We start from the raw sequence: 15,398 nt of genomic DNA, 5'->3' as shown, positions 1-15,398 counted from the left end.
AAAACTAGTTGGAATGTCCACAGACGCTGGCATGCCTTGTTGTGGGAGAGAATGGAAGGCCTTAGTCACATGCATGGCTTGTCATGGGAGCGGATGGGGGTTCAGATAAGTGAAATGTCAATTTATCTCATGGGTTGATCACACAGAAAGGTTGGTTGGCTCCTGGAGGTTTTGTAGCATGTGTGGAAGTTCATAATGGTTTTGTTTTGTCGGTTCCATTTCCTTAACAGTACATGGGGAGTTGAATCACATCATAGTAGTCTATCGTCACATGTTTACCCCGATAGACCGATTAACTTGGGTAAGTGTGGGAGTAGGGTTGTTGAAAAGTGTAACTAGGTTCGGTATTCATAATGACATTTAATTGTGACTTTTGTAAATGACGTAATAAATGAAATAAAATTATTTTTGTATGCCTTGCTTCATGGGTTTCATGAGCAAGATATTTAATTTGTTAGTGGCTCCCATTGAGAGCCTTAGGATTTATCATTAAGTCAAAGAGTCAATGTCATGTATGAATAACTCTTCTTGAGCATAAGTCAATGTATATGAGTCTATGAAAATGTCTAGAAGCCCTCCAATGACAAGCATTAGTCCTCCTCTTGAAGTCGGCCTCAAAACAGAGATAAATCTCATGTCGGCTCACATCAAATAGAGACACCTATTTGACTATGCATGGTTCGACTTATTTTATGGGACCAACCACTATAAATATATGGGTATGATCTTCACATAAGTATAGTTCAGAACTCGAGCATCTATGATATTTTCGGTGATAATTACAGTCTTGGAGTGGCTAATAGGTCAAGGGTCTTAATCTTGGTATTCGTCAATTGGGATCTCTATAAGAAGAATTTGTGCAGGTTTTCCTCTCAAAGAGTGAGAGGTTTTGGCCATGGCCTATAGCCTACATGATGTGTCTCTTGTGTATTTATGTTCATGCATTGGTTACTGTTTGATGAAGAAGAATGTTACACAGTAATTTGTCACCATCCCTGTTACTCCTCTTTCCGTACCTTGGAGGACCCATCTCGGGAGTTATAAGAAGTGACAAAGGCTAAAAACACTTGCATTATGTTCCCCTGAGTAAGTACTCCATGTTCCCTGAAGACATCTTCTGCAGATTATCCCTGAAAAGTGATCTTTTTCCATTGGCGCAAGTCCACAGTATTCTACCCGCGCCAATGGTGGAGATCCTCAAAAGAGGGCGCGACCATTGGCGCTCTGTCTTAGAGCAATAGTCGCGCCAACCAAATTTAGTCGTGCTTTTTGCCTTAATGCACGTCCGACTGTTGTTTCCTTCATTACATGGAGCTTTTCTAAGGATAAAAAATCAGTCTTTTGTCGAGCTTTATCCATCTTTATGGCTTTTTGAGGATAATGCTAATCCGCAAAAGGCGTCCCGGTTCATCGTATCCTCCTCCCTTCTTCACCTATATAAGCTTGTCATTATGCATTGGACAAGCTAGTGTTGGAGAGTGTTAGTGTTGGAGAGTGTTAGCTAGCCTTGGAGAGTGTTAGTGCTAGTGATTTAGTGATTGAGTGATAGTAGTGATGATTAGTGGTCATGGAGTGTTAGATGTTGAGTGCTAGAGAGGTTATGCTGCCGGAGAGGAGATGCATTGCAAGACACATATAGTTATTCGCCCAGCCAGGAGAAGGGTCGACGTCAGAACAATGGTTGTAACTTTTCATGTTTATTAATTGATGAGCGACTGCTATTATAGTTCCAATCTCATTATCTATCATGGTGATATGTTGATTTATTTCCTTTCTGACTGAAATATAGTTGTGCCTTGGTAGTTTTTATGTTGGTATCTGTCTCTTCCTTTGCATGTGCAGGTGTTCGTTTGTGATCTGTTGGAGCAAGGGAGCGAGGATATCAACTCTGCTTCAATCATAGCGTTGGACTCCAGGTTAGTCTTCTTGATTCACCTTTGATGCATAACTAGGAACTTGCGTAGCAGCGTGGTTTGTTTGTGGCTAGTTCTGTTATAGGCTAGTGGGATCGCCTCTGTCCACAGAGGGGATTTACCTGACCAACAAATTGGCGACTCCGCTGGGGAGTAACTATTTGATTTTTGTCTTGCATGTTAATTTTCTTCTGCTTGCTTGAGTGAATGAGCTTCCTGAGTCAGTTTTGAGATTATCCTTTACTGTTTGACCCATCTGAGCACTGTCAACCCGACCTGAGGTCGTATCATTTATTTTTCTAGTTGGCAAGCTTAATTGGCGCGGTTATTTCTCTGACAGTCGCGCTAGTTGGCGCATGTTTCTCAAAAGCAACTCGCGCCAATCCTGTAGTAGCGCAAGTTGCAGGCTGACAGTCGCGCCAGCTCTGTAAATTTTGCCTGTGTGTGGGTAGAAAGCTCTTTCAGTCTCTTTATATATCTCTCTCAGCCTCTGGAACTATGTTGAACCTCTGCTTGACTGGTCTTAGCCTGTATCCCTCAGCTGTTTGCTCATTTTGATTGATTTTCGTCTCAGCCCTAGGATATCTAGTGACTTTGCATGTCTGGCCTTCTGTGGGAAGTTTCGATCTCTTGATTATCCAGTCAACTTGTTGGTTGTATTCTGCACCTATCCAGTGCTTTGTTAAAGCCTGATCTTCTATACTCTGAATACTTCACTTCTAGCCTCTTTGAAGTTCACTAGTCTTTGTGTTTTTCCTTGCTTGCATGGTTCATTTTAGTGTTTCAGAATTGGTTCTATTTCATTAACTGAACTCGGATTGTGCATATCTCTTAGAATTTGTTTACATGCATCATGCCATCTTAAAGGAAAGAAAAATAAAAAATCTCTTACATCATAGTGGTTAGCATTTATTGTTATTTGTTGCTATTAAAAAGAAAAAGACAAAATTTCATTTCTTGTTATTAGCTGCATTAGGATCTTTGTTGTTTGTTGAAGTGATCATTTCGTTTGTGAAAAAGATCTCAACCCTCCTGTAGATAGAATTCATCGAATCAAATGATTTAATTTTGGCATATAGTTTGCATGTAAAAAGTTTTTGAGATATCACATACGGTAGGACCAAAAAACTGAAACATAATCAAAGATAAACTTTAAAATGAACTCAATGAACATAACAACGCATTGGAACATAACGCAAACACTCTAGAGGTCTAGGTTAGAGACGTGTTCCGGCGTCTTTAAACCTGGTAGTTTATCGTCGAGTGGTTGGGTGATTCCTCCACGGTGAAACGATAGGTGCCAATACGGACTGTGCTCCCACGTACCGTCGAGTATATATTGGGAGACCCCTATAGGAATAAAGCCTTTATCCATAGGAAGCTGTGTCAGCCACCCTACAATTCGCAATGCAGTGAACACATCATTCACGAAGATCGACCACCCGTACCCTAAAAAGTATTCTGTGGTTTTGCGAAAAGTTTGGCACACCCTCTACCTAGAATTCCAGAGCAGTCACTTTTGATCCTTTTCGGACTCCCTAAACGAAAAGGTGCCTGTGAGCGTCTTGTCACTTCGTGCTCATTAAATATTCGAAGGAGACTAGAGTCATCTTTTATCCTTTTCTCGACTCTTAAAAAATGAAAAGGTTAAGTTCAGTGTCTTAAAATTTATTGGCCACGATAACATTACCCAATTAGATTTTGTTTGCGTTAGCTTGAGTAGGGTTATTTCTCGTTCAATGGCAGCCTTTCCGGTGCCCATCGGCCAAGGTGTTCCTCCTGATGGGAACCCTCGCCCATTTCCTTCTGTTGGAAATGTTGGTGTTCAGTATATCGCAACATTGTCTTTGCCTGGGTTGACCATTGGTTTACCCATATGGTTGTTTTCAAACTCGGTGGTCTCAAGTGTGATGACTCCTGTCCCACCACCACCTCCTCCACCCGAACAACACCATGTTGCTTCTAAGGTGGAACCCTTCCCTTCTTCGCCTATTGCTGTGTCCTCATCTTCTACTTCGCCTGGTGAAACCTTGGATTTCACTAACCAGGTGGCTAAGAAGAAGAAGAAGAAGACCAAAAAGAAGAAGTCTCCTAAGGGAAAGGTCGTATCTACCACGAAGCTATCAGAAGTGGAACCACCTTCTGCTCCTCCGCGGAAGCTTCGGTCTCCTTGTCGATTATGCAAAGGGGACCATTTTCTTTCTGATTGTCCTGGCATTCCCAGGATCCTAGACATATGGTCCCGTGACCCGACTCGCCCCTTACTGTCGCAAATCGACGATACCTTACTAGCTGGTAACAGAAAAGGGAAGGTTCGTTTCCCTTGTCGACTTTGTGAAGGTAATCATCTCCTTCGCCTTTGTCCACTTATGGATGAAGCTTCCCGTCTGTTGGCAAGTCTGTCGGATCCCTTACCCCAACTACCCGCTGGATATCAGCGTCTTTTTACAACTGCAGAACATCTCTCCACTAACCAAGTGATCAAACATGATTCCTCTTTGGTCCAGCTTTCTCTTCCTGAACCTACCTGTGCTCCGCCTGCTCCAGACCAGTCCCTGGTCGGAACGAGTGATTTATATTCATCATCTACGCACCGCTTGATCATCAAAGATGAACCACCTGAGTCCAAACCAAACGAAAGTCCACAGTTCCGGATTACAAGTGACCCGGTCTTTCGAAAGGTCCAGCTTACAAGTGACCCGGTTTTGCCTACAGAAGTTCCATCCTTAGATGCTCTTACACCTGAATCCAAACCAGACGAAAGTCAAAAGGTCCGGCTTACAAGTGACCCGGTTTTGCTTTCAGAATTTCCAACCCTAGATGCTCTTACACCTGAATCCAAACCAGACGAAAGTCAAAAGGTCCGGCTTACAAGTGACCCGGTTTTGCTTTCAGAATTTCCAACCCTAGATGATCCTACATCTGAATCCAAACCAGACAACAGTCAAACGGTCCGGATTACAAGTGACCCGGTTTCGCCTTCAGAAGTTACCTCCTTAGATGATGTTATCACTGCCAAGAATGAAGAACCCACCGTTCAAATTCTATTCATTGACATAGACGTTAATGATCAAGTGAGCGTCCCTCTCATTTCTTCACACCAGGAAGAAAGTCCATTAGAATCATATCCGGTTGTCTATCCAGTCCCACCTCCAAGCAACCTAGTTGTTTCCTTTAATTGGGATCAACTAGTTAATCCTCGGTTACCAGCCTCCATACCATTTCGAATTATAGTCCAAGTCTATCGCATGGTTATGGCTGGTACACTTATTGATGAGGGATCTCCTGTGAGTATCCTTTCTTCAACAGCTTGGGAAGCACTTGGTTCCCCACTGCTTCTGCCTGAGATGAGAAACCTTATAGGTTTCCATCGAGAAATCACTCGACCTTTAGGAATTCTTCCCAATGTACCTATCACGTTAGAAGGGAAGACTATCCAAATGGGTCTCATGGTAGTCCAAGGTCCGTTAGATTACAATTTACTCCTTGGACGAGACTATATTTATCGCATACGTGCTATTGTGTCCTCACTCTTCAGAGTGATGTGTTTTCCGCATGAAGGAAGAACGATCAAAGTCATAGACCAACTTTCATTCCCCGGTTCACACTTCACATATAGTCATCTGCCATTCGTAAATGGTCTTATTTCCACAGGAAATGCCCCAGCACCCACCCCGTCATTCTGATGACGGCAGCTCACCCGGGCGCGTGACTGAAGCCCGGGGGGCATGCATCCTCCTTCAAAATCGAGTCTTTCCAAGTAAACCTTCATTCCATCCACTCCGTGAATGCCATGAAGCTTGGGGGGCATGTACCTCGATTTGTATGATCATGCTGGGGGCATGCAACAAATTTTTTTTTTAACAAGCAAAGTTCTCCATGGTTCAAGCTTGTGTAAAAATGAACCCATACCTGATTTACATCCCGTGATTGCCTTTTATCCGCTAAATCCTGCTAGATGAGCCTTGGTTGTTTCATTCCATCGCCACCATCTTTTTGGCCGATCATATGCTTTCACTTGGTTGTTTCTCCTTTCCTGAGGAACCGCAGCGATGAGTGGTTTTATTAGCCAGCCTCTTAACCTTTACATGTTTCAAGAGAGTTCCACCATTGCTGGAACCAGTTGCTATCCCTTATACCACTCGTTCCTTCAGGACGAGTCGCCTTTACGCTCTTTTCTGACTCGTAAAATATGAAAAGATTGCCGAGTATTTTTCCCTTTTTGACTCGTTAAAGAAAATAAAAATGGAGGTCCGCTTTCAGCTCTTTTCTGACCATTTAAAGAGGAAAAGATTGCCGAGTCGCTCCTCTCGACTCGTTAAATGGTGATAAGGGGCGGTCGTTTTAAGTTCTTTTTGTCGACCGTTAAAACATAAAAAGATTACCGGTTTTTTGTCATTTCAAACTCGTTAGTGGTTACGAAACAACGTGGTTTTGACCGCTTTTTTTACTTTTTCAGGTCGAGGTCACTAATCATGAAAAGTACTCCTCGATCGTAATGATCGGGCGGTTCTTTCGGGTATTATTTTATACTTTTTCGGGCCTGAGAGACTCAACTTTACGAAAAAGGACATCCCTGGAGTTTCCTTTTCTGCTGTCTTTTCAAACTCTCTAAACATGAAAAGACGCCGAGTCCTTCCTTTGTCAGACTCGTTAAAACTTAATGACATCGGATTTTGTCACAACACAAGCATATGCTATCCCCATCAAGCTTGTTAAAAATAACTGGGGTACTCGCCAGAAATGGCGGGGGGAAAAGAAAATTTTTGAACCATAATTATTACCGTAACGACAGTATGTCGCTCTTGAACATGGCACTTTTGCTTTCGTGTCCGGGGTGGGGATATTTCATCTCATATCTTTCACTTGCTTCCATGGACTTGGGTACCCTATTTGACCTCTCATTCACTCATTGCCTCGTCATCATGACCTTTGATACATTGATGTCAAATACTGCCAATTCCGTTAATGTGCTGCCGATATGTTCAAGAGAAGTTGACCTCTGCAAAACAACCTCCCTCTGATAGTTCGCACAATCTTGATTCACAACTTCATCTCTCTGTCTCGTGTCGATGATGTGGGAAACATTATGGCCCACCTTCGATCAAGGTCACTCCCTGTCGACTTCAACTCATTATCCAGGGAATTGATCGAGAGACTCCTTTCCGGTGCCTTGGAGCCTGCATGCCTCAATGGCAGGTTCTTCGTGTTCGACGTGAGGTTTTCATCATTGGCCTCCGATCGAATGATTCTACGGGTGTTCGACTTCAGACCATTGATTCACACGCCGTAGATTGTACCTATAGTACCTTGAGGGCCATTGTCATTATTGGTGGTACCTCTCGCGTCTGTTAACAGTTTCCATTATTGACTGGTAATCAGACGATGTTCATGCATGTTCGACTTCAGCTCATATATTCACATGCTTGGACTTGTACTCTTGTTCGGGTCGAGTTGGAGCGCAAGACCCTGGATTGTGTCTGTTGTAATCCAGGCGTGATTCTTGATACTTGACTCATTCACTGGATGGCTGCGACCATACCTGAGTCAGTTTATTGATCCTAACCAGATGGCTGCGTCCATACTATGGATCCAGATTATTTATGTACTCTCTTATGGATGGCTGCGACCATACCAAGTACATCATGTAATTGAACTATCAGTCATGTCTCTTAATACAACTCCTCGGCGACAATAACTATATGTGCCCTTATGTGCTCTTATGTGCTCTTATGTGTTCTTATGTGTGTTCTTGTAAAGCATTTCACCCCTCTCCACCTCTCGGACTTCATGCTTTAGGGGGCATCTGTTACACAATAATTTGTCACCATCCATGTTACTCCTCTTTCCGTACCTTGGAGGACCCATCTCGAGAGTTATAAGAAGTGACAAAGGCTAAAAACACTTGCATTATGTTCCCCTGAGTAAGTACTCCATGTTCCCTGAAGACATCTTCTGCAGATTATCCCTGAAAAGTGATCTTTTTCCATTGGCACAAGTCCACAGTATTCTACCCACGCCAATGGTGGAGATCCTCAAAAGAGGGCGCGACCATTGGCGCTCTGTCTTAGAGCAACAGTCGCGCCAACCAAATTTAGTCGTGCTTTTTGCCTTAATGCACGTCCGACTGTTGTTTCCTTCATTACATGGAGCTTTTCTGAGGATAAAAAATCAGTCTTTTGTCGAGCTTTATCCATCTTTATGGCTTTTTGAGGATAATGCTAATCCGCAAAAGGCGTCCCGGTTCATCGTATCCTCCTCCCTTCTTCACCTATATAAGCTTGTCATTATGCATTGGACAAGCTAGTGTTGGAGAGTGTTAGTGTTGGAGAGTGTTAGCTAGTCTTGGAGAGTGTTAGTGCTAGTGATTTAGTGATTGAGTGATAGTAGTGATGATTAGTGGTCATGGAGTGTTAGATGTTGAGTGCTAGAGAGGTTATGCTGCCGGAGAGGAGATGCATTGCAAGACACATATAGTTATTCGCCCAGCCAGGAGAAGGGTCGACGTCAGAACAATGGTTGTAACTTTTCCTGTTTATTAATTGATGAGCGACTGCTATTATAGTTCCAATCTCATTATCTATCATGGTGATATGTTGATTTATTTCCTTTCTGACTGAAATATAGTTGTGCCTTGGTAGTTTTTATGTTGGTATCTGTCTCTTCCTTTGCATGTGCAGGTGTTCGTTTGTGATCTGTTGGAGCAAGGGAGCGAGGATATCAACTCTGCTTCAATCATAGCGTTGGACTCCAGGTTAGTCTTCTTGATTCACCTTTGATGCATAACTAGGAACTTGCGTAGCAGCGTGGTTTGTTTGTGGCTAGTTCTGTTATAGGCTAGTGGGATCGCCTCTATCCGCAGAGGGGATTTACCTGACCAACAAAGAACACTAATAATCTAACGTGAAGAAGATACTAATCTAAAGAAGTAAAAATCATTCACAAGCAGTCATTAATGAAGAGAAATCCCTTAATGCTAATGCCCTTGATTTCTCAACAAGGGTGTTACAGAACTGCCCCTGTGTCAGCCTTTGCGTAAGCCAAACTCACACTACCCGGAAGCTGCTCTAATTTAGACATTCTACCCAACTCAACCTCTGAGAATGACTTGCTTGGCCTTTTGGAATTTCTCCCAGCCTCCAGCAATTGAATCCACCCTCTCTTTAGCTAAATCAAACTCCTCTAAAGTTTCTTGTGTAGTCCTTGCGCAACCTCATTGAGGAAAACTCGACCCTCTTACAACTGAATCTCCAGCACTGAAAATCTCCTCCATAATCACTATCTCTGCTCCCTCTCTATCTTTGTGTCCCTTCTGGCTCAAACTCTTCTTCCCCGCTCTATTGTTGCAATTGGATATCTCAATCTGCTAAGGAACTCGCACTATTGGTGTGTCTTTCCCTCTACCCATTGAGTTGCTCTTATAATCTCTCGTTGGTGAACCAATGGCCATGATTAGACCCCCATCAATGATTAAGATCATCTCCAACTCGATCCATTTGAGTTTATAGAGAAATCTCACCTTTCTCATTTAATTCGTGTTAATTAATCACTTTTGCTAAGTTAGACTTAGGAAATATTTAATTATTAATCAATTAACTTAATTGAGCCATCTCTAGGTGTTTTCTCCTCAAACTTTTTCTAGGTTCTGGATATCTTGTGTTCCTTAGCCTCTCTAATCAAAGTCGAGACTAAACTACATGTCCAATGCTACAAAAACTAACATAGACATTTGACACCCACGAGCCCTTATTTATTGAAGATCTTGTTGTGTGATATTATTTACAAATCCCTCAGAGATCCAGTGAATTAAGTAACTACCTTCTAAACCTTGTTAGGGAAGTCTCCCTTGTGGGGATAACACCCACCACTAAACAACAAGATAAAGGCCACTAAGGTGATAGTGGTGGTTAATCTCATTGTTGCCATAAGACCAAGATTTCCTAATGAAGCTTTGCAGTAGGCTTACTAAATTTTGCGGTAACAATCCCTAGGGATGTCCATAGAGATAATTATCCCTATAACATATAACCACAATATACAATGACCCTCAAGGACATCTACATATGAAGTTGCCTCAATAACATATAAGACTCAATATATTGTAATCCTTAGGGTTATCCAAAGGGCTAGTGCCTCCATAAATCTCAACATACCATGCTCCTTATGAGAACAAAGGTATGAATATATGTATTCCCCTACTACTAACACATTAGTTGATTGTCAAGATCCATATATAGATAGGGGCATCCACATAAATAGTAACCCCTACTGACATAACGATTGATTACCATGATCCATATGCAAATAGATCATCCAAATAAATAACAATCTAAATTAATTACCATGATCCATATGCAAATAAAACATCCAAATAAATAATAATCTAAAAACACATAAATTCCAATATATGCAAATAGGAAAGAAAAGCACCTTGTTTCTCTATGTGATTGACGTGAGAGTGATGCTCTTTGGTCGTCCAAGCTAGGGAGTAGAAATATTCTGACTGCAGGGTTGAAGGTATTTTGGCTAGAGTCGGCACTAAGATGACAGGCATGTTTATCTAATTTAGGAACGTGTGTTCTCCTCTCGCTCCCCATTCATACAACTTGCTTTTCCTAAGAAACCAACTTCTAGCACAATGGACAAAGAAAATAGGCTAAAAGCTGGGAGAATATCAAGAAAAGAGCTCGTGAAAAGAAAAATGCGTTATACTGCTAGTTTGGGGGTTGAGATGATAGATGATTCATAAGACTCAATATATTGTAATCCTTAGGGTTATCCAAAGAGCTAGTGCCTCCATAAATCTCAACATACCATGATCCTTATGAAAACAAAGGTATGAATATATGTATTCCCCTACTACTAACACATTAGTTGATTGTGAAGATCCATATATAAATAGAGGCATCCACATAAATAGTAACCCCTATGACATAACAATGGATTACGGTGATCCATATACAAATAAAACATCCACATAACTAATAACCTAAAAACACATAAATTCCAGTAATGAGCCCATAACATATAAACCCCCATATAAACTAATTATTTTAATTATTTTAATCCATATACAAACATGAACGAAACCCCTAATTTCTTAATCATATGCCATAACGGTTGCTTTCCATTACAATAATGATGGGATGTCGAACTTAGATACTACTAGTTCCTTAGATAATAATTGCTTCTCTTGAGAGTTATTTTTAGCTATTATTTTCCCCCTGTTTAATTTTCCTAAACACGCTATACTTCAATTTTTTTTACTGCACATGCCTTTTATCTATTTCTATTTAAAGGGTGGGCTGAGACCTTGGTTATTTAGCGCGACGTTGTCGGCTTCGGAGATCGAACATCAGAGGGGACAGAGGAGAGGAGCTTAGGCGGAGGAGGGGCGGAGAAAAGCCAAATAAAACAAAGGCGAGGCATGATGGAGCGGCGGAGAGGTAGAGGAGGAGCGGCAGTGAGACGAGCAGAGTCTCAGTAGCAGCAACAGCGCAACAAAAGCATAAGAGACTGTTCTTGTTTAGGTTTTTCACTGTCACAAGCAAAAAGCCATGGCGGCGGCAAATGTCGACGCCACCACCGTCCTTTTGAAGAACTCTCTAGAGGATCACGACCCCAATTCCTGCACTGAAAACCCTTCGACATTTGTTTCCCCGGGGGATTCGAACTCGGGACTCCATCCAGCCGAGCCGACACAGACTCCGACGCCGACGCAGGCGCAAAAGCCGGTGAGGAGGAGGAAGCGGCGAGAAGTGCATATGATCGATTCGGCGGGCGCAAACAACAACAAGAACATACGCGCGCTGAGACAGGCCGCCCGCACGGCCGCTACTTACGACGAGAATCTGATGGACCAGATGATCCAGAAGCAGTTGGGAGACGACCCGTCGGGTTCCAGGGGGGGTCGACGCAAGAAAACCTTCGACATGGCGAAGGAGGTCGACACGGAGACCATGATTGCTTATTCCGTCGGTTTCCCAGTCGATTCTTTGACAGAAGAGGAGATCGAAGCTGGCGTGGTTTCATCCATTGGGGGGCTCGAGCAGACCAATTACATAGTCGTAAGGAACCATATACTGGCACTGTGGCGCGAGAATGTGAATGTCTGGCTTCACAGGGATCATGCTATGGAATCCATCAGGAGCAGGCATAAGAGCCTGGTGAATTCTGCTTACAGTTTTTTGTTGCAGCACGGGTATATAAATTTTGGGGTTGCTGCCGCGATCAAAGGGGTTATGCCGCCGGAGGCGACGAAGGCGAATGTGATTGTGATCGGCGCGGGTTTGGCTGGTTTGGCCGCTGCGCGGCAGATGCTTCAGTCAGGATTCAAAGTCGTGGTTCTAGAGGGGCGAAAAAGGCCCGGGGGTCGGGTTTTTACCAAGAAAATGGCCGGAAATGGGTATACTGCAAGTGCTGATTTAGGGGGAAGTGTGATAACGGGGATTCACGGGAACCCAATTGGTGTTCTGGCCAGGCAATTAGGGTTTCCGCTTCATAAGGTGAGGGATAAGTGCCCGCTTTATCAACCAGACGGGAGGCCTGTTGATGGGCTTATTGATGCCAGGGTGGAGGATACCTTTAATAGGTTATTGGATAAGGCCTGCCAACTCAGACAGGCCATGGATGAGGTGGCTGTGGATGTGTCGCTGGGGACTGCTCTGGAGACTTTCAGGCAGGTCTATGGTGTGGCTGAGAAGCCTGAAGAGAGGAGGCTCCTGGATTGGCATCTCGCAAATCTTGAGTATGCGAATGCTGGATTGCTTTCGGAACTTTCGCTGGCGTTCTGGGATCAGGATGACCCTTACGAGATGGGAGGGGATCACTGCTTTGTCGCCGGGGGGAATGGCAGGTTTGTGCAGGCCTTGGTGGAGAATTTGCCTATTTTCTATGACAGGACTGTTAGGGTTGTCAGGTATGGGAGTGATGGGGTGCAGGTGGTAGCTGGGGGACAGGTTTTTCAAGGGGACATGGTGCTCTGCACTGTGCCTCTTGGGGTTCTCAAGAGCGGGTCTATAAAGTTTGTGCCCGAGCTCCCTAATCGGAAGCTTGAAGCTATCAAGAGATTGGGCTTTGGATTGTTGAACAAGGTAGCATTGCTTTTCCCCACTGTGTTCTGGGGTGCTGAAATAGATACCTTTGGGCATCTATGTGATGATGCTAGCAGGAGGGGGGAATTCTTTTTGTTCTACAGCTATGCATCTGTATCAGGGGGGGCTCTTCTCATTGCCCTTGTTGCAGGGGAAGCTGCCATCAATTTTGAAAGCATGGATCCTAACGATGCTGTCGAAAGAATACTGGAGATTCTGAGGGGTATGAATCTATTATCACTTGTGTGCTTTGTGTTATTGGTTTTTTTATTTATTGCAGTTTTACCTTTTGGGTCAGGTGTGGGAGATTCTCCTGAGTCAGCTTTTTGAGATATTTTTGGTGCTTTTTGGGTCAGATCTTTGACATTTGTTAAGTCAGCGTTTTTTTATGATTTAGAAAGTACATGTCCTTAGCAAATGGGGCAAAACTAATGATTGATACTTTCGAGTTTACAGTTGACCAATGAGAGAAACTAATGATTGGCATCCACAGGGATATATGGTCCAAGAGGGGTGGTTGTTCCTGAACCCGTCCAAACAGTGTGTACAAGATGGGGTTCTGAACCTCTCAGTATGGGATCATATTCACATGTTGCAGTTGGGGCATCCGGTGATGACTATGATATATTAGCTGAGAGTGTGGGGGAGGGTAGGGTCTTCTTCGCTGGAGAGGCCACCAATCGGCGATACCCTGCAACTATGCATGGTGCATTCTTGAGTGGCTTGAGAGAGGCAGCAAACATCTCTAAAGTTTATAATAGCCGGTCCATGCCACAGAAAACAGACAAGAGTTTATCCAAGGACAGTGAATTATCTGCAGCCCTTCTCAACGATTTGTTCAGGGAGCCTGATTTAGCATTTGGGGGATTCTCCATTCTTTTCGATCCACAATCCACTGATCTCAATTCAATGGCACTGTTGAAGGTTGCGGTGGGGGGAAATGGGAGGAAAACCGGGGATGATGCAGGATCATCAGGTCAACAACATTCTTCAGCTCCAATTAAACAACATGGTCAGATGCCATCGAAACAACTGCAACTGTACTGTTTGTTGCCTAGGCAGCAGGCGCTTGAGCTGAGTGAGGTGAGTGGGGGAGATGAAGACAGGTTAAGATATTTGTGTGAGAAATTTAGAGCAAAGTTAGTTGGCAGAAAAGGTTTAGGGGCCGTGGGAGAAGCCCTTGTTTCTTCTGTAAAGTTTGTGAGATCTTATCAAAAGAATGTCATGACTCCTGTTCCCCCATACGACTTTGGGAACAAAGGTGCCCAAGTTTAAACCTATTTTTGGTACAATTTGGAGGGTTTTGGAACCTGCAACTCTTTTGGCATATTGAGGATACAGACTCAATTTTGATTCTATTTTAGAGTTTATTTGTTCCAAAGTTGTATATAGAGGTTATTCTTTCGATCTTTCTAATGGGAAATGATGTGTACTGATTCATGGAAGGGGTTTCCATCTTTAGCACCCCTGAGAAAGGCGATTCTATTAACTCCATTGTTGAAACTTCCTTATAAGAAGTTCGAGCAATCATATCTCTTGCGTTTTGTCAATTTTACATGGCATTTGTTCACCTTCACCCACATTTGTCAGTTTTATAAGGTATTTTATCTAGCCCACATTATAATATTTTTCTTAATAATGTTGGTAGACATGGTTTTTTTGACTGGAATGATTCTCTTCATGGCAATGTTATTGCTTAACTATTTACACCATCCATCTAATAAATAGGCAGTTGAAGTCGATAAGAAGCTGAACTTAACATGTGTATTTGATGGCATGCCCTTCAAATTATACACTAGCAAGTTTAAAAATGTTGTGCAACAATGACATCAACTTACTAATGCTTATAATTTCTTTGTTTTTCTAATTGTATAGTTCACATCACGCAGGTAACTGTTGCTTCGTTTCTCATGTATCCCCTTTCTCATGTCAGGGGTGCATATCTGTTGGAGCACTGATGTCTTTGCTTGTGCTCTTCCCTGTTGGGGTTATGTCAAAGGCTCTCTGATCTTTGTTGTCCATCGTTGTTGTCCATGATGGGCAAGGTAAATGGTTTTCAGTTAATTGATTTTTTAATTAATTATGTTGATTTGTTTGATTGACTTTTTCTTCTAAATTTTTTTTTTCTTTATTTGTTTAGTTTAGGCTTTTCTTTAAATTCCAAATATTTATTTTAAACATAATTTCATGTTTAATAGACACCAACATATTCATCATGGCTTGGGAAGTCCACATTGACTAACCGAAATGGCCCTAAGGACATCCTTACTCCTTACTTGATTTGGGGTTCCACTTACATCCACATCCATGCAAAACTTGTAAATCACAATCTTCTGTATTCTCGTTTACATGGCAAAAGTAAATTTTGAGCTAGAGAAGCTCAAGGTTTGAG

The 15,398-nt window shown here is 42.7% G+C and overlaps 1 protein-coding gene across 1 annotated transcript; it reads left to right on the top strand.

The window, feature by feature from the left end:
• The first annotated feature begins 11,239 nt into the window (after positions 1 to 11,239).
• On the top strand, positions 11,240 to 14,561 carry LOC149226470 (protein FLOWERING LOCUS D-like). Its single transcript, XM_089377502.1, has 2 exons — positions 11,240 to 13,229; positions 13,500 to 14,561. The coding sequence occupies exons 1-2, from the start codon at positions 11,471 to 11,473 to the stop codon at positions 14,279 to 14,281; spliced, it is 2,541 nt and encodes an 846-aa protein (XP_089233628.1). The 5' UTR covers positions 11,240 to 11,470; the 3' UTR covers positions 14,282 to 14,561.
• The last annotated feature ends 837 nt before the right edge of the window (positions 14,562 to 15,398 follow it).

Source organism: Pinus tabuliformis, chromosome J, assembly GCF_031772625.1.
Source record: "Pinus tabuliformis cultivar Carrire ecotype Pingquan chromosome J, CPIR1, whole genome shotgun sequence".
Taxonomy (NCBI): Eukaryota; Viridiplantae; Streptophyta; class Pinopsida; order Pinales; family Pinaceae; genus Pinus; species Pinus tabuliformis.
Note: the sequence above shows the minus strand (reverse complement) of the source record. Positions and strands in the feature narration are given on the sequence as shown.

What these genes read in the sequence shown, in the direction of transcription:
- LOC149226470 (XM_089377502.1), top strand. Translation starts at nt 11,471, where the DNA reads ATGGCGGCGGCAAATGTCGACGCCACCACCGTCCTTTTGAAGAACTCT. An exon ending in AATACTGGAGATTCTGAGGG is followed by an intron (nt 13,230 to 13,499) that starts GTATGAATCTAT and finishes TGGCATCCACAG; the next exon opens with GGATATATGGTCCAAGAGGG.